This window comes from Telmatherina bonti (assembly GCF_933228915.1).
Source record: "Telmatherina bonti genome assembly, chromosome: 17".
Taxonomy (NCBI): Eukaryota; Metazoa; Chordata; class Actinopteri; order Atheriniformes; family Telmatherinidae; genus Telmatherina; species Telmatherina bonti.
The window spans coordinates 6,441,938-6,467,485 of record NC_136615.1 but is presented as its reverse complement, the minus strand read 5'-3'; the positions used below and the strand labels follow the sequence as shown (position 1 = coordinate 6,467,485).

Below are 25,548 nucleotides of genomic sequence, written 5' to 3'. Positions count from 1 at the left end.
TGTCAGACGGGGACAGACGGGTGTCAGACGGGTGTCAGACGGGGTCAGACGGGGACAGACGGGGTCAGACGGGGTCAGACGGGGACAGACGGGGACAGACGGGTGTCAGACGGGTGTCAGACGGGTGTCAGACGGGGACAGACGGGGACAGACGGGGTCAGACGGGGTCAGACGGGGACAGACGGGTGTCAGACGGGTGTCAGACGGGTGTCAGACGGGTGTCAGACGGGGACAGACGGGTGACAGACGGGGACAGACGGGGACAGACGGGGTCAGACGGGGACAGACGGGTGTCAGACGGGTGTCAGACGGGGACAGACGGGTGTCAGACGGGGACAGACGGGGACAGACGGGGACAGACGGAGACAGACGGGTGTCAGACGGGTGTCAGACGGGGACAGACGGGGACAGACGGGTGACAGACGGGTGTCAGACGGGTGTCAGACGGGGACAGACGGGGTCAGACGGGGTCAGACGGGGACAGACGGGGACAGACGGGGACAGACGGAGACAGACGGGTGTCAGACGGGTGTCAGACGGGGACAGACGGGGTCAGACGGGGACAGACGGGTGTCAGACGGGTGTCAGACGGGGACAGACGGGGTCAGACGGGGTCAGACGGGGACAGACGGGGACAGACGGGGACAGACGGGGTCAGACGGGGACAGACGGGGACAGACGGGGTCAGACGGGGACAGACGGGGTCAGACGGGGACAGACGGGGACAGACGGGGACAGACGGGGTCAGACGGGGACAGACGGGGACAGACGGGGTCAGACGGGGACAGACGGGGTCAGACGGGGACAGACGGGTGTCAGACGGGTGTCAGACGGGGACAGACGGGTGTCAGACGGGTGTCAGACGGGGACAGACGGGGACAGACGGGTGACAGACGGGGACAGACGGGGTCAGACGGGGACAGACGGGTGTCAGACGGGGACAGACGGGGTCAGACGGGGACAGACGGGTGTCAGACGGGGACAGACGGGGTCAGACGGGGTCAGACGGGGACAGACGGGTGTCAGACGGGGACAGACGGGGACAGACGGGTGTCAGACGGGGACAGACGGGGACAGACGGGGGTCAGACGGGGTCAGACGGGGTCAGACGGGGTCAGACGGGGACAGACGGGTGTCAGACGGGGGTCAGACGGGGGTCAGACGGGGTCAGACGGGGACAGACGGGTGTCAGACGGGGACAGACGGGGACAGACGGGTGTCAGACGGGGACAGACGGGGTCAGACGGGGACAGACGGGGTCAGGGTATGTTTGTGTGTGTGTGTGTGTGTGTGTGTGTGTGTGTGTGTGTGTGTGGTTACCTGGAGGCCCAGCTCCAGCGACACTTTGAGCAGCGTGATGTCCGGCAGGCTGTCCATCAGCGTGGCGATTTTAAAGGCATCCTGAGCCAGCTTGAAGATGTGAGAGGAGGAGTGGATGTTCTTCTGGATGGACTCTAACACTGTTTGGAGCTTCGCAGCGTCACCTGGAGACACCAGCAACATCAGGACGCCTCACATCGCTTCCACACACCCAGACTGACATGGGCCGCAGTCTGGGCCACGAGTTCCATGCTGCAGCGACATCACGCCTCTTTATGTTTAGTCTGGACTCTGGTCTGGACCCCGGTCTGGACTCCAGTCTGGACTCCAGTCTGGACTCTAGTCTGGACTCTAGTCTGGACTCTAGTCTGGACTCCGGTCTGGACTCCAGTCTGGACTCCAGTCTGGACTCTAGTCTGGACTCCGGTCTGGACCCCGGTCTGGACCCCGGTCTGGACCCCGGTCTGGACTCCAGTCTGGACTCCAGTCTGGACTCCAGTCTGGACTCTAGTCTGGATGGTAGTCTGGACTCTGGTCTGGACTCTGGTCTGGACTCTAGTCTGGACTCTAGTCTGGACTCTGGTCTGGACTCTGGTCTGGTCTGGTCTAGACTCTGGTCTGGACTCTAGTCTGGACTCTAGTCTGGACTCTGGTCTGGACTCTAGTCTGGACTCTGGTCTGGACTCTGGTCTGGACTCTGGTCTGGTCTGGTCTAGACTCTGGTCTGGACTCTGGTCTGGACTCTGGTCTGGACCCCGGTCTGGACCCCGGTCTGGACTCCGGTCTGGACTCCGGTCTGGACTCCAGTCTGGACTCTAGTCTGGACTCTAGTCTGGACTCTAGTCTGGACTCTGGTCTGGACTCTGGTCTGGTCTGGTCTAGACTCTGGTCTGGACTCTGGTCTGGACTCTGGTCTGGTCTGGACTCTGGTCTGGACTCTGGTCTGGACTCTGGTCTGGTCTGGTCTAGACTCTGGTCTGGACTCTAGTCTGGACTCTAGTCTGGACTCTGGTCTGGACTCTGGTCTGGTCTAGACTCTGGTCTGGTCTAGACTCTGGTCTGGACTCTAGTCTGGTCCCTAGTCTGCACTCTGGTCTGGACTCTGGTCTGGACTCTGGTCTGGACTCTGGTCTCTGAAAAGACCTTCCCAGTAATCCACATAAAAGAGTCCACTGGTGGTGGAAGTGACTTAGTAACCACGGCAACATAACAGACGAACTGAAGCATGAGGACGGAGACACGTTTGAAACCGACGTAGTGGACTGTAGACATAGACATACTGCAGACATAGACATACTGCAGACATAGACATACTGCAGACATAGACACACTGTAGACATAGACATACTGCAGACATAGACATACTGCAGACATAGACATACTGTAGACATAGACATACTGCAGACATAGACATACTGCAGACATAGACATACTGCAGACATAGACATACTGTAGACATAGACATACTGCAGACATAGACATACTGCAGACATAGACATACTGCAGACAGACATACTGCAGACATAGACATACTGCAGACATAGACATACTGCAGACAGACATACTGCAGACATAGACATACTGCAGACATAGACATACTGCAGACATAGACATACTGCAGTCATAGACATACTGCAGACATAGACATACTGCAGACATAGACATACTGTAGACATAGACACACTGCAGACATAGACATACTGTAGATATAGACATACTGCAGACATAGACATACTGTAGACATAGACATACTGTAGACATAGACATACTGCAGACATAGACATACTGCAGACACAGACATACTGTAGACACAGACATACTGTAGACATAGACATACTGCAGACATAGACATACTGCAGACATAGACATACTGTAGACATAGACACACTGCAGACATAGACATACTGCAGACATAGACATACTGCAGACACAGACATACTGTAGACATAGACACACTGTAGACATAGACATACTGTAGACATAGACACACTGCAGACATAGACATACTGTAGACATAGACACACTGCAGACATAGACATACTGCAGACATAGACATACTGCAGACATAGACATACTGTAGACATAGACACACTGCAGACATAGACATACTGCAGACATAGACATACTGCAGACATAGACACACTGTAGACATAGACACACTGTAGACATAGACATACTGCAGACACAGACACACTATAGACATAGACATACTGTAGACATAGACACACTGTAGACATAGACATACTGCAGACATAGACATACTATAGACATAGACATACTGTAGACATAGACACACTGTAGACATAGACATACTGCAGACATAGACATACTGTAGACATAGACATACTGTAGACATAGACACACTGCAGACAGACATACTTTAGATACAGACACACTGTAGACATAGACATACTGTAGACATAGACACACTGTAGACATAGACACACTGCAGACAGACATACTGTAGACATAGACATACTGCAGACATAGACATACTGTAGACATAGACATACTGCAGACAGACATACTGCAGACATAGACATACTGCAGACATACTATAGACATAGACATACTGTAGACATAGACATACTGCAGACATAGACATACTGCAGACATAGACATACTGTAGACATAGACATACTGTAGATATAGACACACTGCAGACATAGACATACTGCAGACATAGACATACTGTAGACATAGACATACTGCAGACATAGACATACTGTAGACGCAGACATACTATAGACATAGACATACTGTAGACATAGACATACTGCAGACATAGACATACTGTAGACATAGACATACTGCAGACATAGACATACTGTAGACATAGACATACTGTAGACATAGACATACTGTAGACATAGACACACTGTAGATATAGACACACTGCAGACATAGACATACTGTAGACATAAACATACTGCAGACATAGAAATACTGCAGACATAGACATACTGTAGACGCAGACATACTATAGACATAGACATACTGTAGACATAGACATACTGCAGACATAGACATACTGTAGACATAGACATACTGTAGACATAGACACACTGCAGACATAGACACACTGTAGATATAGACACACTGCAGACATAGACATACTGTAGACATAGACATACTGCAGACATAGACATACTGTAGACATAGACATACTGTAGACATAGACATACTGCAGACATAGACATACTGCAGACACAGACATACTGTAGACACAGACATACTGTAGACATAGACATACTGCAGACATAGACATACTGCAGACATAGACATACTGTAGACATAGACATACTGCAGACATAGACATACTGCAGACACAGACATACTGTAGACACAGACATACTGTAGACATACATACTGCAGACATAGACATACTGCAGACACAGACATACTGTAGACACAGACATACTATAGACATAGACATACTGTAGACATAGACATACTGCAGACATAGACATACTGTAGACATAGACATACTGTAGACATAGACATACTGTAGACATAGACACACTGTAGATATAGACACACTGCAGACATAGACATACTGTAGACATAGACATACTGCAGACATAGAAATACTGCAGACATAGACATACTGTAGACGCAGACATACTATAGACATAGACATACTGTAGACATAGACATACTGCAGACATAGACATACTGCAGACATAGACATACTGTAGACATAGACATACTGCAGACATAGACATACTGTAGACATAGACATACTGTAGACATAGACACACTGCAGACATAGACACACTGCAGACATAGACACACTGCAGACATAGACACACTGCAGACATCGACACACTGCAGACATTGACACACTGCAGACATAGACACACTGTAGACATAGACACACTGCAGACATAGACACACTGTAGACATAGACATACTGCAGACAGACATACTGCAGACATAGACATACTGTAGACATAGACATACTGCAGACATAGACATACTGTAGACATAGACACACTGTAGACATCGACACACTGCAGACAGACATACTTTAGATACAGACACACTGTAGACATAGACATACTGTAGACATAGACATACTGCAGACATAGACATACTGCAGACATAGACATACTGTAGACATAGACATACTGCAGACATAGACATACTGCAGACATAGACATACTGTAGACATAGACATACTGCAGACATAGACATACTGCAGACATAGACATACTGCAGACATAGACATACTGCAGACAGACATACTGCAGACAGACATACTGCAGACATAGACATACTGTAGACATAGACATACTGCAGACATAGACATACTGTAGACATAGACATACTGTAGACATAGACACACTGCAGACATAGACATACTGTAGATATAGACATACTGCAGACATAGACATACTGTAGACATAGACATACTGTAGACATAGACATACTGTAGACACAGACATACTGCAGACATAGACATACTGCAGACATAGACATACTGCAGACATAGACATACTGCAGACATAGACATACTGTAGACATAGACACACTGCAGACATAGACATACTGCAGACATAGACATACTGTAGACATAGACATACTGTAGACATAGACACACTGCAGACATAGACATACTGTAGACATAGACACACTGCAGACATAGACATACTGCAGACATAGACATACTGTAGACGCAGACATACTATAGACATAGACATACTGTAGACATAGACATACTGCAGACATAGACATACTGTAGACATAGACATACTGCAGACATAGACATACTGCAGACATAGACATACTGCAGACACAGACACACTGTAGACATAGACACACTGTAGACATAGACATACTGTAGACATAGACACACTGCAGACATAGACATACTGTAGACATAGACACACTGCAGACATAGACATACTGCAGACATAGACATACTGCAGACATAGACATACTGCAGACACAGACATACTGCAGACATAGACATACTGTAGACATAGACACACTGCAGACATAGACACACTGTAGACATAGACACACTGTAGACATAGACATACTGCAGACACAGACACACTATAGACATAGACATACTGTAGACACAGACACACTGTAGACATAGACATACTGCAGACATAGACATACTATAGACATAGACATACTGTAGACATAGACACACTGTAGACATAGACATACTGCAGACATAGACATACTGTAGACATAGACATACTGTAGACATAGACACACTGCAGACAGACATACTTTAGATACAGACACACTGTAGACATAGACACACTGTAGACATAGACACACTGTAGACATAGACACACTGCAGACAGACATACTGTAGACATAGACATACTGCAGACATAGACATACTGTAGACATAGACATACTGCAGACAGACATACTGCAGACATAGACATACTGCAGACATAGAAATACTGTAGACGCAGACATACTATAGACATAGACATACTGTAGACATAGACATACTGCAGACATAGACATACTGCAGACATAGACATACTGTAGACATAGACATACTGTAGATATAGACACACTGCAGACATAGACATACTGCAGACATAGACATACTGTAGACATAGACATACTGCAGACATAGACATACTGTAGACGCAGACATACTATAGACATAGACATACTGTAGACATAGACATACTGCAGACATAGACATACTGTAGACATAGACATACTGCAGACATAGACATACTGTAGACATAGACATACTGTAGACATAGACATACTGTAGACATAGACACACTGCAGACATAGACATACTGCAGACATAGACATACTGTAGACATAGACATACTGCAGACATAGACATACTGCAGACATAGACATACTGTAGACGCAGACATACTATAGACATAGACATACTGTAGACATAGACATACTGCAGACATAGACATACTGTAGACATAGACATACTGCAGACATAGACATACTGTAGACATAGACACACTGCAGACATAGACACACTGCAGACATAGACACACTGCAGACATAGACACACTGCAGACATAGACATACTGTAGACATAGACATACTGTAGACATAGACACACTGCAGACATAGACATACTGTAGACATAGACATACTGCAGACATAGACATACTGCAGACATAGACATACTGCAGACACAGACATACTGCAGACATAGACATACTGTAGACATAGACACACTGCAGACATAGACACACTGTAGACATAGACACACTGTAGACATAGACATACTGCAGACACAGACACACTATAGACATAGACATACTGTAGACACAGACACACTGTAGACATAGACATACTGCAGACATAGACATACTATAGACATAGACATACTGTAGACATAGACACACTGTAGACATAGACATACTGCAGACATAGACATACTGTAGACATAGACATACTGTAGACATAGACACACTGCAGACAGACATACTTTAGATACAGACACACTGTAGACATAGACACACTGTAGACATAGACACACTGTAGACATAGACACACTGCAGACAGACATACTGTAGACATAGACATACTGCAGACATAGACATACTGTAGACATAGACATACTGCAGACAGACATACTGCAGACATAGACATACTGCAGACATAGAAATACTGTAGACGCAGACATACTATAGACATAGACATACTGTAGACATAGACATACTGCAGACATAGACATACTGCAGACATAGACATACTGTAGACATAGACATACTGTAGATATAGACACACTGCAGACATAGACATACTGCAGACATAGACATACTGTAGACATAGACATACTGCAGACATAGACATACTGTAGACGCAGACATACTATAGACATAGACATACTGTAGACATAGACATACTGCAGACATAGACATACTGTAGACATAGACATACTGCAGACATAGACATACTGTAGACATAGACATACTGTAGACATAGACACACTGTAGATATAGACACACTGCAGACATAGACATACTGCAGACATAGACATACTGTAGACATAGACATACTGCAGACATAGACATACTGCAGACATAGACATACTGTAGACGCAGACATACTGTAGACGCAGACATACTATAGACATAGACATACTGCAGACATAGACATACTGTAGACATAGACATACTGCAGACATAGACATACTGTAGACATAGACACACTGCAGACATAGACACACTGCAGACATAGACACACTGCAGACATAGACACACTGCAGACATAGACATACTGTAGACATAGACATACTGTAGACATAGACACACTGCAGACATAGACATACTGTAGACATAGACATACTGTAGACATAGACATACTGCAGACATAGACATACTGCAGACATAGACATACTGTAGACATAGACATACTGCAGACATAGACACACTGCAGACATCGACACACTGCAGACATCGACACACTGCAGACATCGACACACTGTAGACATAGACACACTGTAGACATAGACACACTGTAGACATAGACATACTGTAGACATAGACATACTGCAGACATAGACATACTGTAGACATAGACATACTGCAGACATAGACATACTGTAGACATAGACACACTGTAGACATCGACACACTGCAGACAGACATACTTTAGATACAGACACACTGTAGACATAGACATACTGCAGACATAGACATACTGTAGACATAGACATACTGTAGACATAGACACACTGCAGACAGACATACTTTAGATACAGACACACTGTAGACATAGACACACTGTAGACATAGACACACTGCAGACATAGACACACTGTAGACATAGACATACTGCAGACATAGACATACTGTAGACATAGACATACTGTAGACATAGACACACTGCAGACAGACATACTGTAGACATAGACACACTGTAGACATAGACACACTGTAGACATAGACACACTGCAGACATAGACACACTGTAGACATAGACATACTGTAGACATAGACACACTGTAGACATAGACATACTGCAGACATAGACACTCTGCAGACATAGACATACTGCAGACATAGACATACTGTAGACATAGACACACTGTAGACATAGACATACTGTAGACATAGACACACTGTAGACATAGACATACTGCAGACATAGACACACTGTAGACATAGACACACTGTAGACATAGACACACTGCAGACATAGACACACTGTAGACATAGACATACTGTAGACATAGACACACTGTAGACATAGACATACTGCAGACATAGACACTCTGCAGACATAGACATACTGCAGACATAGACATACTGTAGACATAGACACACTGCAGACATAGACACTCTGCAGACATTGACACTCTGCAGACATAGACATATGGCAGACGTAGACACACTGCAGAATGAGCTTGACTTCGGTTTGCAGGAACAAAATGATGTCGCCTCATCCTTTACAGAAAATCCCACATTTCTGCTGGTCAGACTGGTGTGTGTGTGTGTGTGTGTGTGTGTACCTTTAGCAGCAGTGAGCATGGTGGAGGCCAGTTCACACTGCTGGCTCTCGATGTGGCTCAGCGTGAACCAGCGAGGGTAGCGGTTGGGGACCACCGACACGATGTGGTGAGGCAGGGACAGGTCTCCGGAGGGGGGCGTGGACTCCAGGACCGGCAACCTGAGCATGGAGGGAAACTTAGTGAGTCCAGAACCAGACGGATCTGCTCGGACAGGAGAAAAGCCAGTTCCGTACAGCAAACAAAACGCTGCTGGATCCTTAGAATGATCCTCAGATTCGTTTGTGTCTAAGGAACTGAAGCTTTCTGCGGCGCTCAGAGAGAAAGCTAACGGCGAGGATTTATCATTCACACATTTTATAAAAGTCTGTCTCAGCCATGTTCAATTATTCAGAGAATTTTCCAGCAGGAGGTTTTTGACATGAAACAGGGTCCAACAAAGCGTCTAAAGATGCCTCCGTTTCAGCGTGTGGTGGAACGGGAGATTCTCATGGTGATGAGGTGGAACGGGAGATTCTCATGGTGATGAGGTGGAACGGGAGATTCTCATGGTGATGAGGTGGAACGGGAGATTCTCATGGTGATGAGGTGGAACGGGAGATTCTCATGGTGATGAGGTGGAACGGGAGATTCTCATGGTGATGAGGTGGAACGGGAGATTCTCATGGTGATGAGGTGGAACGGGAGATTCTCATGGTGATGTGGTGGAACGGGAGATTCTCATGGTGATGTGGTGGAACAGGAGATTCTCATGGTGATGAGGTGGAACGGGAGATTCTCATGGTGATGAGGTGGAACGGGAGATTCTCATGGTGATGAGGTGGAACGGGAGATTCTCATCATGATGAGGTGGAACAGGAGATTCTCATGGTGATGAGGTGGAACGGGAGATTCTCATGGTGATGAGGTGGAACGGGAGATTCTCATGGTGATGAGGTGGAACGGGAGATCCTCATGGTGATGAGGTGGAACAGGAGATTCTCATGGTGATGAGGTGGAACGGGAGATTCTCATGGTGATGTGGTGGAACGGGAGATTCTCATGGTGATGTGGTGGAACGGGAGATTCTCATGGTGATGAGGTGGAACGGGAGATTCTCATGGTGATGAGGTGGAACGGGAGATTCTCATGGTGATGAGGTGGAACGGGAGATTCTCATGGTGATGAGGTGGAACGGGAGATTCTCATGCTGATGAGGTGGAACGGGAGATTCTCATGGTGATGAGGTGGAACGGGAGATTCTCATGGTCATGAGGTGGAACGGGAGATTCTCATGGTGATGAGGTGGAACGGGAGATTCTCATGGTGATGAGGTGGAACGGGAGATTCTCATGGTGATGAGGTGGAACGGGAGATTCTCATCATGATGGTGGAACAGGAGATTCTCATGATGATGAGGTGGAACGGGAGATTCTCATGGTGATGAGGTGGAACAAGAGATTCTCATGGTGATGAGGTGGAACGGGAGATTCTCATGGTGATGAGGTGGAACGGGAGATTCTCATCATGATGAGGTGGAACGGGAGATTCTCATGGTGATGAGGTGGAACGGGAGATTCTCATGGTGATGAGGTGGAACGGGAGATTCTCATCGTGATGAGGTGGAACGGAGATTCTCATGGTGATGAGGTGGAACAAGAGATTCTCATGGTGATGAGGTGGAACGGGAGATTCTCATGGTGATGAGGTGGAACGGGAGATTCTCATGGTGATGAGGTGGAACGGGAGATTCTCATGGTGATGAGGTGGAACGGGAGATTATCGTGGTGAAGAGGTGGAACGGGAGATTCTCATGGTGATGAGGTGGAACGGGAGATTCTCATGGTGATGAGGTGGAACGGGAGATTCTCATGGTGATGAGGTGGAACGGGAGATTCTCATGGTGATGAGGTGGAATGGGAGATTCTCATGGTGATGAGGTGGAACGGGAGATTCTCATCATGATGAGGTGGATCAGGAGATTCTCATGGTGATGAGGTGGAACGGGAGATTCTCACGGTCATGAGGTGGAACGGGAGATTCTCATGGTGATGAGGTGGAACGGGAGATTCTCATGGTGATGAGGTGGAACGGGAGATTCTCATGGTGATGAGGTGGAACGGGAGATTCTCATGGTGATGTTTAGTTATTACAAAAAACTGACAAAGATGACGGTAACAGAGCTAGACCAACGTCTCAGAAACTGTTTTTATGTCTATGCGATTATTAATATTTAATCTAAAAAAAAACTAAAATCATCTCAATTCTCAGACTAACATAAAATTGTTTCACAATATCCTTTATTTTACTGCTGTAATCAACTTAATCTAAAATCATATAAAAGAACATGGAAGATAACATGATATAACCATGTTGTGACAGCGAGCAACAGAAACAGCATGAATAAATAATAACGAACATGATGTTTGTGAATTCTGCTGGAAAGATGAAGAAATGAAGGAGAAAATATGGCAGGTTTCCACACTGATGTACTTCTCCATCCAGCAGCCAGATTTTATTGTGATCTGTAAAAACTTCCAATAAGCTGGAATATTATTGATCACCTCCACTTTAAACCATTTCTGCTTTTTTCTCTCATTTTCTGTCCAGTTTGTTCCCTGATCAGTTCCAGAGAAAAAGGCGAGAAAAGCTCCGAACTGCAGGATGAAGCAGCGTTTGTGTCGACACGTCGGACAACTGAGCAAAGAACCGGTTTAAACCGGGTCTTCTGAACGCATCGTCTGGTCCCATTTCTGTAGTTTCATCTGAAACCGAGCTGGAAACTCTGCAGGTCTCAGCCTGGAGGCAGAAACTGGACCTGAAATCCAGCACCAGAACCAGGACCTGGGACATCCATCTGGACCTTCAGCTGATCAATCAGGAAGCCAGAGAAGGCTGAGGTCACATGACCCAGAAACTGTTCTGAAGATCAGTGGGAATGGGTCCGACGGAGGGACGGATCCTACCCAGAACCAGGACCTCTACGGGTCTGATGGATCCTACCCAGAACCAGGACCTCTACGGGTCTGATGGATCCTACCCAGAACCAGGACCTCTACGGGTCTGATGGATCCTACCCAGAACCAGGACCTCTACGGGTCTGATGGATCCTACCCAGAACCAGGACCTCTACGGGTCTGATGGATCCTACCCAGAACCAGGACCTCTACGGGTCTGATGGATCCTACCCAGAACCAGGACATCTACGGGTCTGATGGATCCTACCCAGAACCAGGACCTCTACGGGTCTGATGGATCCTACCCAGAACCAGGACATCTACGGGTCTGATGGATCCTACCCAGAACCAGGACCTCTACGGGTCTGATGGATCCTACCCAGAACAAGGACCTCTACGGGTCTGATGGATCCTACCCAGAACCAGGACCTCTACGGGTCTGATGGATCCTACCCAGAACCAGGACCTCTACGGGTCTGATGGATCCTACCCAGAACCAGGACCTCTACGGGTCTGATGGATCCTACCCAGAACCAGGACCTCTACGGGTCTGATGGATCCTACCCAGAACCAGGACCTCTACGGGTCTGATGGATCCTACCCAGAACCAGGACCTCTACGGGTCTGATGGATCCTACCCAGAACCAGGACATCTACGGGTCTGATGGATCCTACCCAGAACCAGGACATCTACGGGTCTGATGGATCCTACCCAGAACCAGGACCTCTACGGGTCTGATGGATCCTACCCAGAACAAGGACCTCTACGGGTCTGATGGATCCTACCCAGAACCAGGACCTCTACGGGTCTGATGGATCCTACCCAGAACCAGGACCTCTACGGGTCTGATGGATCCTACCCAGAACCAGGACCTCTACGGGTCTGATGGATCCTACCCAGAACCAGGACCTCTACGGGTCTGATGGATCCTACCCAGAACCAGGACCTCTACGGGTCTGATGGATCCTACCCAGAACCAGGACCTCTACGGGTCTGATGGATCCTACCCAGAACCAGGACCTCTACGGATCTGATGGAGGGACGGATCCTACCCAGAACCCGGGCTTGAATATTACTGAAACAATGTGGGATCGTCTGGACAGAGAACGAGAGGAAAGGCAGAAACATTCTGAATTATTCCTGGAAAGTCCTTCAAGGATCCTGGAAAAAATTTCCTACTGTGTGAAATGACTGAAAGCTTTTCTCAGAGTTCAAACTGCAACGAAGGATAAAGTTTAACATAGAGTTTGTTAAATGTGGAAAAACCTTTACTTCTAAAAGAAACTTATAACGTTTCCTGATGGAAAAAAACAATCAAATTACAGCTTGTTCCTTTATGTAGTGAAATTAGTAAAGAGTTTGTTTTACTCACCTCATCGCTCTCAGTGCAATTCTGTACGCCAGCTCGGCGTCGTGAGGTAGCAGCGAGGTGAAGAGATACTTGGCGAATGTGTGCATGGGGACGCTTTCCCTGTAGAGTATTTCCCCGAGACCACTGTAAGGACCAGCTGGAAGAAACAGAGTCAGCAGATCATTTCCTGCAGCATCAACCAGTCTGATGAGGCCGATTAACGCCGTGAATCAGCATCAACCAGTCTGATGAGGCCGATTAACGCCGTGAATCAGCATCAGCCAGTCTGATGAGGCCGATTAACGCCGTGAATCAGCATCAACCAGTCTGATGAGGCCGATTAACGCCGTGAATCAGCATCAGCCAGTCTGATGAGGCCGATTAACGCCGTGAATCAGCATCAACCAGTCTGATGAGGCCGATTAACGCCGTGAATCAGCATCAACCAGTCTGATGAGGCCGATTAACGCCGTGAATCAGCATCAACCAGTCTGATGAGGCCGATTAACGCCGTGAATCAGCATCAGCCAGTCTGATGAGGCCGATTAACGCCGTGAATCAGCATCAGCCAGTCTGATGAGGCCGATTAACGCCGTGAATCAGCATCAGCCAGTCTGATGAGGCCGATTAACGCCGTGAATCAGCATCAGCCAGTCTGATGAGGCCGATTAACGCCGTGAATCAGCATCAACCAGTCTGATGAGGCCGATTAACGCCGTGAATCAGCATCAACCAGTCTGATGAGGCCGATTAACGCCGTGAATCAGCATCAACCAGTCTGATGAGGCCGATTAACGCCGTGAATCAGCATCAGCCAGTCTGATGAGGCCGATTAACGCCGTGAATCAGCATCAACCAGTCTGATGAGGCCGATTAACGCCGTGAATCAGCATCAACCAGTCTGATGAGGCCGATTAACGCCGTGAATCAGCATCAGCCAGTCTGATGAGGCCGATTAACGCCGTGAATCAGCATCAACCAGTCTGATGAGGCCGATTAACGCCGTGAATCAGCATCAACCAGTCTGATGAGGCCGATTAACGCCGTGAATCAGCATCAGCCAGTCTGATGAGGCCGATTAACGCCGTGAATCAGCATCAACCAGTCTGATGAGGCCGATTAACGCCGTGAATCAGCATCAACCAGTCTGATGAGGCCGATTAACGCCGTGAATCAGCATCAACCAGTCTGATGAGGCCGATTAACGCCGTGAATCAGCATCAGCCAGTCTGATGAGGTCGATTAACGCCGTGAATCAGCATCAGCCAGTCTGATGAGGCCGATTAACGCCGTGAATCAGCATCAACCAGTCTGATGAGGCCGATTAACGCCGTGAATCAGCATCAACCAGTCTGATGAGGTCGATTAACGCCGTGAATCAGCATCAACCAGTCTGATGAGGCCGATTAACGCCGTGAATCAGCATCAACCAGTCTGATGAGGCCGATTAACGCCGTGAATCAGCATCAGCCAGTCTGATGAGGCCGATTAACGCCGTGAATCAGCATCAGCCAGTCTGATGAGGCCGATTAACGCCGTGAATCAGCATCAACCAGTCTGATGAGGCCGATTAACGCCGTGAATCAGCATCAACCAGTCTGATGAGGCCGATTAACGCCGTGAATCAGCATCAACCAGTCTGATGCGGCCGATTAACGCCGTGAATCAGCATCAACCAGTCTGATGAGGCCGATTAACGCCGTGAATCAGCATCAACCAGTCTGATGAGGCCGATTAACGCCGTGAATCAGCATCAACCAGTCTGATGAGGCCGATTAACGCCGTGAATCAGCATCAACCAGTCTGATGAGGCCGATTAACGCCGTGAATCAGCATCAACCAGTCTGATGAGGCCGATTAACGCCGTGAATCAGCATCAACCAGTCTGATGAGGCCGATTAACGCCGTGAATCAGCATCAACCAGTCTGATGAGGCCGATTAACGCCGTGAATCAGCATCAACCAGTCTGATGAGGCCGATTAACGCCGGACGCCGTGAATCAGCATCAACCAGTCTGATGAGGTCGATTAACGCCGTGAATCAGCATCAACCAGTCTGATGAGGCCGATTAACGCCGTGAATCAGCATCAACCAGTCTGATGAGGTCGATTAACGCCGTGAATCAGCATCAACCAGTCTGATGAGGCCGATTAACGCCGTGAATCAGCATCAACCAGTCTGATGAGGCCGATTAACGCCGTGAATCAGCATCAACCAGTCTGATGAGGCCGATTAACGCCGTGAATCAGCATCAACCAGTCTGATGAGGTCGATTAACGCCGTGAATCAGCATCAGCCAGTCTGATGAGGCCGATTAACGCCGTGAATCAGCATCAGCCAGTCTGATGAGGCCGATTAACGCCGTGAATCAGCATCAGCCAGTCTGATGAGGTCGATTAACGCCGGACGCCGTGAATCAGCTGCTTATCCGACCTCAGCTTCGTGCTGGGAGAACGTCCTGAAACATGGAAGCTACGAGAACTGCCGACAAGAAGCAGCTGATTTCACATCAATACAGTTTTATTTCTCTGCAAAGTTTTTCTTATCGTGAAGTGAAGCAGTTACAATATGACGCAATACAGTATCATGACACATCAAAGCACGATACGATACAATGCAACATGATGGCAAGTTATACAATATGACATAAAGCAATACAGAATGATTTAATGTGATAAAAGACGATACAAAACTCTGCACAACAGCACGATTTAACCGGACACAACACGATATATTATGATGTGATACAACGTCACATGAAGCTCTACGGCTTCTATCTACAACAGATTCTTTCAAATTGAGAAGGATTTGAACAACTTTTAAAATGGCTTTTTAGTGCGTTCCATTGTCTTCCACCAACCACTGAAATACTCATTTGTTTGAGTGTAGTTCTTGCAAAAGGTTGTTTAAAATCACAATTTTCAATGAGGAAAATACAACACAGTAGCCAGATCATCATTCTGCTGCTATAATGCCCAAGAACACAAGTACGTTATACAAAATAATAAAAATGACAAAAATTTTAAAATGCAATGTTTTTATTTATTTGAAAATAAAAATAGATTTTTTTTTTTTAACAAAAAATCTATTTTAAAATTGTGAAGCAAAAAAATCACCAGAAGTTGTTCTTGCTCACAGGTGTCAATCTCCAGACCTCGAGAGCCGGCATCCTGCAGGTTTTTGTTGTCTCCCTGCTCCAACACACATGACCAGAATTCATAAATACGTTGACGAGAAGCTGCTGGATCCATTTGATATGAATCAGCTGTGTTGGTGGAGAGAAACAACAAAAACATGTCCAGGACTGGAGTTTTACTCCACTGCCTTAGCTGAACTGTTCAACCCCCAACATCCAGACAGGACATCTGGCTCAGCAGCCTTTTTCCTGCTGGTCTGACATGTTTTTATTGGTTTAACTGGTGTTTCTTCATGGGAAAACAATTCAAACTTATTCCCAGTTTACATAACTTCTCTCATCTTCAACTGGAACTGAAGCACGCAGCATATCTGGGGTTGTTCCCATTTTCCTGAATAAGATGTGGACATCCCGGCTTTCTGGCGTGAACAAATGACGAATCCTTACATCATATGTCACAAATAAGGATTTTCAAATGAATACGTCATTCCTCTTGTTCTAAGATGTGATGTTTAAGTCGTGTCTTTATTCTTCTGAGCAATGCAGTGAAACAAACCCTGCAGTGTGAACTCTGTGGGCCTCCGCCTTATCAGCGCAACCAACCAGTTAGATAGCTGCTGCTGACGGGCCGACCAGCTCCATCATTACTGGGACTGAAGAGCCACAAGCTTATTATAGCCCACACACACACACACACACTCTCTCTCTCTCTCTCACACACACACACGGTCAGCAAACAGTGACAACACAAACAAAACTTTCACACATTTAGAAACAGGATTACAAACAGTCACTGTGTAAATGAACACACTGAACAGTAAAGTACACACAGTAAAGACAACAGCACACACACACACACACATAACAACGGGACACACTGTTACAGCACAAAGAGCTGGATGTGGTCCCAACAGCTGAAACTCCATGTGAGGGATGATGGCAGCGCTTAGCTTAGCATAAAGACTGGAAACAAACGGCCAGCTTGGCTTCTATAATGTCAGAAAATAAAAGAAAACATGCATATATATTTCCTCTTTACTTCTTCTATAGTGTCTTTGGGCATCTAAAGAAGAATAAAACCATTAAGTCTTTTCTTAGATGTGAAGAACATGATGCTAACTTTCTACGGAGGGTACAAAGTTCCACAATAAATTTCATAAATACAGCAAGAAATTATTAAATATGTCATTAACTGATTAAATTGGAAATGAACAGTATATATATATATATATATATATATATATATATATATACACACACATATATACAGATATATATAGCTTCTACAGAGTTCTTCTGGACGGGGGAGGAGCTTATGTTGCCGCTGCTTCTCACAAAAAGTAATCGATACGTGCTTTCACGTTACGTTACGAATTCTCCAATAACACCAGAAAAAGTCGCTAGTCGTGTTGATAATCACTTTTTCTTTAGAGTAGCTCGAGGGGTTTGACGAAAGGCTTAATGTAACAGGTGAACCGTGGGAATCACTGTAATCGTTGTGCCAGGAAATTATGGCAAAAGTTCCGCGATTAAATGTTTATTTTTAAACGTAATTATTTATCGTAACTAACGCGTTCTAATTCCACCTCTAGGTTAAAGCATATTTAACTCTCTGCGGTCACTACTACTCATCAACAGATCGGGGCTTCTTATTGGCTGCTCTGCTCCTTAATCAATATAAATAGACGCCTGTAGAGCCAGTCGACATTTTATGCAGTTTTAATCCAGATGTTTGATGGCTACGCCTGATGGTTAGAGTGATTTAAAATTATTATAATAATAATGATTTTAGCTGTAGCCGTAATTAATTCAATTATGAACAAATTATTTTTTTAACGTAAAATTAAAAAAAAAAAAGATTTTGATTAATTTGATATGTTAAATTTATTCATGAATTTTTATTTAATTTGAATAAATTAATAAATCTTTTAGAAATTAATATATTGTGAGACTTATCTTCCTCCATGACTCATTGTTGCTTTAACTGATTAATGACACCATTAATTAATTAATTTCTAATATTTATATGTGGACAAAAGTAATTATCAGATAATTAATATTTTTTCGAAGACATTTATTCCTTTAAACAGATGAATTAATTTTCTCTTTATTTTTTGTTTTACTCATTTAATCATTATTATTATTTCATTATTATTAAAATATCCGGTTTGTTTATTTTACCTTTATTTACTGAGTATTTATTGAGTTTTTATTGAAAACATTTCGGCTTTTAGGGATTAAGTTTATAAAGTTAAGTGAATATTTAGTTGTAAAAAGAAAAAGCCAGAACCCTCTGGCATGGATCCTGCAGAGGCTGAATTTAACTCACCCTCTAGCAGAAAAGTGGCTTGCTTCCTGAAGACCTTCACCAGCGCGTCGTCCAGGTTGACTTCCTGAAGTCTGGCCAATAGCTGCTCTTCGTTGCGACACACCTTCTCCTGAGCGTAGAGCCCGTCTGGCATCACCCTCTGCTGGCCGAGACCAATCAGAGCCGTCTCCACGGCCAGCGACAGCAACGACTTGCCTTCCTTCAGAAAACGCTGCGCCATGGCAACACAACCGTCTGCCCTCCTGCCTGAGCCCTGCGAGCCTGAGGGGGAGAGGACAGGACGGGGTGAGGGACGGGGTGAGGGACGTCCCCTCCGGGACATTGACCAAGCAGAGTATTGATAAATCAATTGATCTATTTGTTCATTCTAGTGTTCCTCTTTCACAGCGTGCATCCTCCAGAGGAAGGTAATCATGCGTTTTAATGGTGTAATGATGTCTTGGCAGACCTCGCGGCTCATCCCAGGAGACACGGCGGTCCCTGAACGCCTTGCAGATAAAAATAGAAGAGTCTTAATTGAAGCCTTTCAAGCCTTTCGATGCAACATCATCTCAGCTGGAGTGTTTGCAGACAGGTTTTTATTACAATGCTTTTGTTTGTTGGTTCTGTAAAATGATGGATAATCACAAAAATAAAATAAAAAGCAAAGACGGAGTTCCTGATAACCCAGACGGGGAACAATCTTGTCTGTATTGACGAGTCAAACGACGGCAGCTTGTTGTTTATTATCGCATCTACTGCAGATATCGCTACCCAATAAGTCTGGGCGATTAATTGGGTTTTAATCTCAGTACGATCTGGGTTTCCAACGATGATAAAAATAAAAGGGTGTGATTATTTTTCTATCTGCAGTTTCCTCTCCTGCTGTCTTCAGCTGCTAATCGAGCGTCTCTGGCGTTGCAGCGCTGTGCTGTAAACTCCTCCCACAGCCGCTTTGCTTTCATTCAGACACTGTTGCCAACTTGGAGACTTTCTCGCTAAATCTGGAGACTTTTTTTGTTAAAAGCGACAAATCTAGCAGCTTTTACTGGAGTTATTAGAGACTTTTCTGGTGTTTTGGCGACTGACTTGAAGGCACATATTGTTCTGCAGTTACTGTAAGGAAGGAGCAGCGGGAGCCTCTCCCGTCCTAAAGCACTCCCAGGCGGCCAGTCTCAGTCGGCTCCGGCTGCAGGTCGATGTAGAATAACTGCAGTAGGTTGTGGAAGTTCACCTAAACATAGTTTATACCATTGTCAGTGACAACTGGCTGCATTATTGTCCTATACATAGTTCGGCCAGTTAAACGCTGTAATATCCCTCCGTTACGGGGCGTTACCATAGCAACGCGTTAACCAGCTGGTTCAGATCAGCCGTCTTTTAACAGGTGAATGAGAGAAACGTGCTGCAGCCTGACAGCGGTTGTTTGGTATAAAACGTACATCCAGGCCAACGTAAAATAGTTCCTATATAAGCGGTAAAAGCAGATTAAACAACTCAGAACCGTCCATTAAACGGTTATAATGCACGGCTCGGAGTCTAGAACACCACGACGCGCAGCGTTGTTTATAAATACTGGATAATTGTGTTAAATAATCCAGATCTCAATTTCAGTCAGAATAATCGTGATTATAATTTTTGTCGTAATCGAGCAGACCTACTAGCCGGCTGACACGCCGGCTACCAGAGACGGGTCCGGCTGCTGTGAAAACACAGCCGATAGCGAGATCATACATTCTCGCTGATGGAAACGAGACGGCATCAAAATGGTCTCTTTGGAGACAAAAACCTCCAACTTTGTTCTGCAGAGGAAATGTTCACATAAACCTCGTTTCCACCAGCCGGTGTGGGTCAGGGCGCTTTTCTTTTTGCACATATTGATGAACATCTATGTCCTACATATTCGGGATTCTTCCGTGGAATACCGAACATCCCGATCAAACCCATAAGGGTGGAGCTTGACACACTGCAATCTTCTGATTGGTTGATAAAAATATCACTTCCTGTGCGACGTGGCGTAAAAACGAAGCAAAAGCGGCTCCTCGTTCAGAGCAACACACTTTCTTTTTAGTGATTTAAAATGGTTTTTCGAGGCACCGTGGACGTCTGTGCTGTCCTCATTACAGAGGAAGAGAATCAGAGGAAGGCGTGGCGCTGCCGTGGCGTGGCGTCATGCTTTTACGCAGCTGAAGCATCTATTGCGGTCCAGCTGAAGCTCCGCCTCCAGAGTAAGGTCACGATTAGCTGCAGGAATGCAACAACGTTAGAGCAAACTGCCCGACCCGTTGGTGGAAACCAGGCTTCATTTCATTGATCTACGATCAGACAGATGTCCGGAGCTGCAGCTGCATCGGTCCAAAGACATTTCAGATTCACCCTGAAGGCGTTTCTTTCCTTTGTGCTGAGAACCATCGTCGTTCCTTCTTCCCTACAAACACATTAACCGATGCTTACACATCGGAAACCTCCCTTTGCTGCGGCTCCAGAAGTCTCTACACGATGCGTTTGCTGATTCTGGACTGGAACACTTGGCAGCAGCAGCTCAGATCTGCGAGCAGGAACCTGAGAAACGGCTGAAATCCAGATCTGCTGGACCTGCAGGGCTGGAAGCTGCAGCGAAGGAAGGAAGAGCTGGTGGTGAGAAGTTTTTGTTCCCGTCAGGAGGTCTGGAAACTTCCTGAAAGAGCTGTTCTTCACCAGAGCTGCAACACGCTGGATCCATCTAACGGAGCTCTCTGCATAATTAATGTCTTTTAATTGGGGTGTTTTTCCTGCCGCATTTCTTATTCATGAGCTGTTATTGGAGGATGACTGGAGGCCAATCAGCACGTCTGTGTCTTCTCTGCTGATTCCGACCCGAGGGTCTGACAGCCAAGACCACCACCGCGTTCAGGAAGCCGTTTCTGCTGCTGCCTTTGTACCTGAGAAGTCCAGCGCTGCGCCGTCCTCGCCAGCCCTCCCCGTCTCCATGAGGGTGCTGAACAGCGTGCCGATGGGGTCCAGAGGGTGTCCCACCCAGCCCTCCAGGTTGGTGACGGATGTGACTCCTCTGTGGAGCAGCTCTGCAGGAACACAAGCACGCTGCTGCGTTACTGCAGGGTCAAAACCAGACCATGTGAAGGTCTGAGGTCTGTTAACTAACGAGTCCAACCACAGAAAGTTTTAACCCTGAATGCATCATGTTGCCTTCAGGAACCACACAGTTTCGGCCTTGCACATTTCCTGAATTCCTCAGATTGATGCGATAATTTAAAAGGGATGTGAGACCACAGTGAACCAATAACATGCTTTAATTTGCCAGGAAGCCGCACTGAAACCCCCTTTTCTCCTGCCTTTTTCTCTCTAGGAGAGAAAATCCCTCCACAAGGGGGGAAAGCTTCATTTTTCCCAGTTAAACACAAGTTATTTAGTAATTAAAGAAGAAAAGCAGCTGCTGTTCTGCTGGGAAGCTGCAGATGTTGCTTTACTGGAACAATAAACAGGATGGAATCAACACGGCCGCAGGAGAAGCTGCGTTTTCAGGTTTTATGTTTACAAGCAGATCACGTTGTTCTGATCTGAATAATTAAAGACTGATGGCGTGTTGTGAAGTTACATCATGTATGATGAACAAAGAGCCGCATCTGCAGACGTAAAACACAAGAAGCGAAGAGGAAGGCGGAGCCGTGAAACACAGATGTTGGAGGGAGTGACATGAAGATGGCGGCCGGCGTCTGACCTTTTTTGTGCATGTGGAAGAGCTCCAGCTGCTTCTGCTGCTGCCTCTGCAGCGTGTTGACGATGGCGATGGCCAGCCGCAGCGCCTCCTTCGGGTAGCCGTGTGATCGCAGGGCGTCCACGCGGGCGCACGCCGTGGGGACGTGCTCTACGGGACAAAAGACGAGGAGACGTTTCATTCGCTCTGCTTGTCTTCTAACATCCGTCCTCCCGCCTCCCCGTCCACTCACCGTGCCACAGGGGCCACCCGTGGACGTCGAAGAGAGCGCCGTCCAGGTTGTCATGGTAACAGTAGTTGGCGTAGTGGTCCTCGGTGATGATGTGCTGCAGGTGGGGGTCCTGCCAGTGCAGGTCGCAGGCCTCGATGGCTCGGGTGAAGACGGTTCGGTGAGGACGCGTCAGGGAATCTGAAGGAGACGGAGGCGGTTTTAGACCCGGACGAGGTTCTGAAAGAACCGGACGGATTCAGAGACCCGATCCGACTCAGACTTTTCCCAAACCTGGAAAAGTCTTCTTTGTCCTGATGCTCATCAGGAGTTGAGCTGTGGACTGCATGAGTCCAGATCTGTGGTCTAGATCTAAATGGACCCTGTTTGTCCTGAAATCTGCAGAATCCTGAGAATGAAACCATTTTCATGGTTTTTATTTTCTATGTTTTAATGTTCAATGTGAACGAATGCAGGCTCTGACTCGGGGCTTTACTTCCTCTTTACACCCCAAAGCATGATGGGAGCTGTGGGATAAACTGTGTTTTATAATCTGAGAACATGTGGAAGCAGGAATAAAAGTGCCTCGGACACAAACATCGGTGATTCCATGTTGTCTCAGTTTTAGTGGACAAAGAGAAAAAAGACAAACCGGACCAGCAGGACCTGAATCAGACGGACTGGAAAGCAAATAAAGCTCCCAGGCAGCAAGGCGGGAGGAGGAACCGATGAAAAGAGAGGGGGAGGATGCAGGAGGAGTTAATACGGAAGGAGGAGATCAGATGTAGGAGAGGATCCAGAGATAAAAAACAAAGGGAGGTCATGTCTTTTCTTCTTCAGCCTGGCGTCAGCTCACCTGGGTTGCCGGGAGGGCCCTGGGGCAGAGCGTTGGTCAGATTGGTCAGCTCGCTGCCATGGTTACCATCCTCCAAGGGACAGACGTCCACGCCGTTCCACCTGCGAAGCAGTCGAAGCCAGAATCCCTTCTGCTCGGGTTTGCAGTGGGGGTTCAGCACGATGCACATCCACAGGGCGCCTGCATGGAGACACGTCCACACAAATCACTCCCCGTTACCCGGCAACAACCTCCGAGACCGGCGAAGCAGAGCCGACTCGAGACGACATACGACTGAGTTTTTATAAATACTTTAATAAATTCATGTCAGTATTTTTAATATAAAAATTATTATCAGTGGAAACAGTTGAACGACACACATAAATTATTTTGGTCTCAGAATCAGAATAAGGTCAATTTTTATATCCACTAAAATAAAACCACAGCAAACAAAGTGGAAAAACTGTTGATTTTATGGCAACAATAACGTGAATTTTCCAACCCTGCTGGTTTATAGAAACATGATGAGTTTTATTTATGTATCACAGACTAGAATAATCCAAGTTGTTCAGTCGTAACAGACTGGGCGTTGAGTCAAAGCTTTTTACTGCTCGGGGTCCGATGGGCTCAAACAGAAAGTACGTTTAACTCCAGATACTGTGTCTTCTGGTTTCTTTACTTCCACTGTTCCAGGGTCATTTATGTGTCAGATAGTAGAAACTAGGACTGTGACGATGTGCTTGTGTCCTGATTCGATTCGATTCCGATTTTTTGGGTGCCGATTGGGTTTAAATTGCGATTCTAACAGCCCTTCGATTTTGCTGATTTTTGTAGATTAAAAACAAAAAAAATGTATAAAACTTATTTTTTGCTCGTCATTTTTCTTGATTTCAATGAGGAAAAACCAACACAGTATTATTAGTAACACAGGCCATCATTCTGCTGCTATAATGCCCAAGAAGACAAGTAAAAAGATCAATAAAAACAAGAAAAATGACTAAAATTTCGGAATGAATTATTTGATTTGATTTGAGAAGGAAAAAAAAAAATCTTTCTGATAAAAATCGATTTTAAAATTGTGAAGCAAAAAATCCCAATTTTTTATTTTTTGATTCGATTTTCCTACCTCTAGTAGAAACACAAGAGGACAAAGTCTTGGGAAGAGAGATAAAAGACGAAAAGTGGCAAATCAGGAGACAAGAGTCGACATCAGCCTGACTTTTACAATCTGGAGAGATTTCAGAGAAGAGACAGGATGTAAGAC

At 46.1% G+C, this 25,548-nt stretch overlaps 1 protein-coding gene across 1 annotated transcript in view; it reads right to left on the bottom strand.

Annotated features, from left to right (window-relative positions):
- LOC306768302 (zinc finger SWIM domain-containing protein 6-like) overlaps positions 1-25,548 on the bottom strand; it is a gene marked incomplete at its 5' end in the record, with an annotated part of 67,523 nt that overhangs the window by 5,501 nt on the left and 36,474 nt on the right. Inside the window, 8 exons of the mRNA XM_079256606.1 lie at positions 1,321-1,484; positions 9,797-9,954; positions 14,103-14,238; positions 19,548-19,808; positions 22,448-22,588; positions 23,245-23,391; positions 23,474-23,650; positions 24,306-24,485. Of these exons, the coding sequence (XP_079112732.1) occupies positions 1,321-1,484; positions 9,797-9,954; positions 14,103-14,238; positions 19,548-19,808; positions 22,448-22,588; positions 23,245-23,391; positions 23,474-23,650; positions 24,306-24,485 (1,364 nt within the window). The remainder of the gene's footprint in view (positions 1-1,320; positions 1,485-9,796; positions 9,955-14,102; positions 14,239-19,547; positions 19,809-22,447; positions 22,589-23,244; positions 23,392-23,473; positions 23,651-24,305; positions 24,486-25,548) is intronic.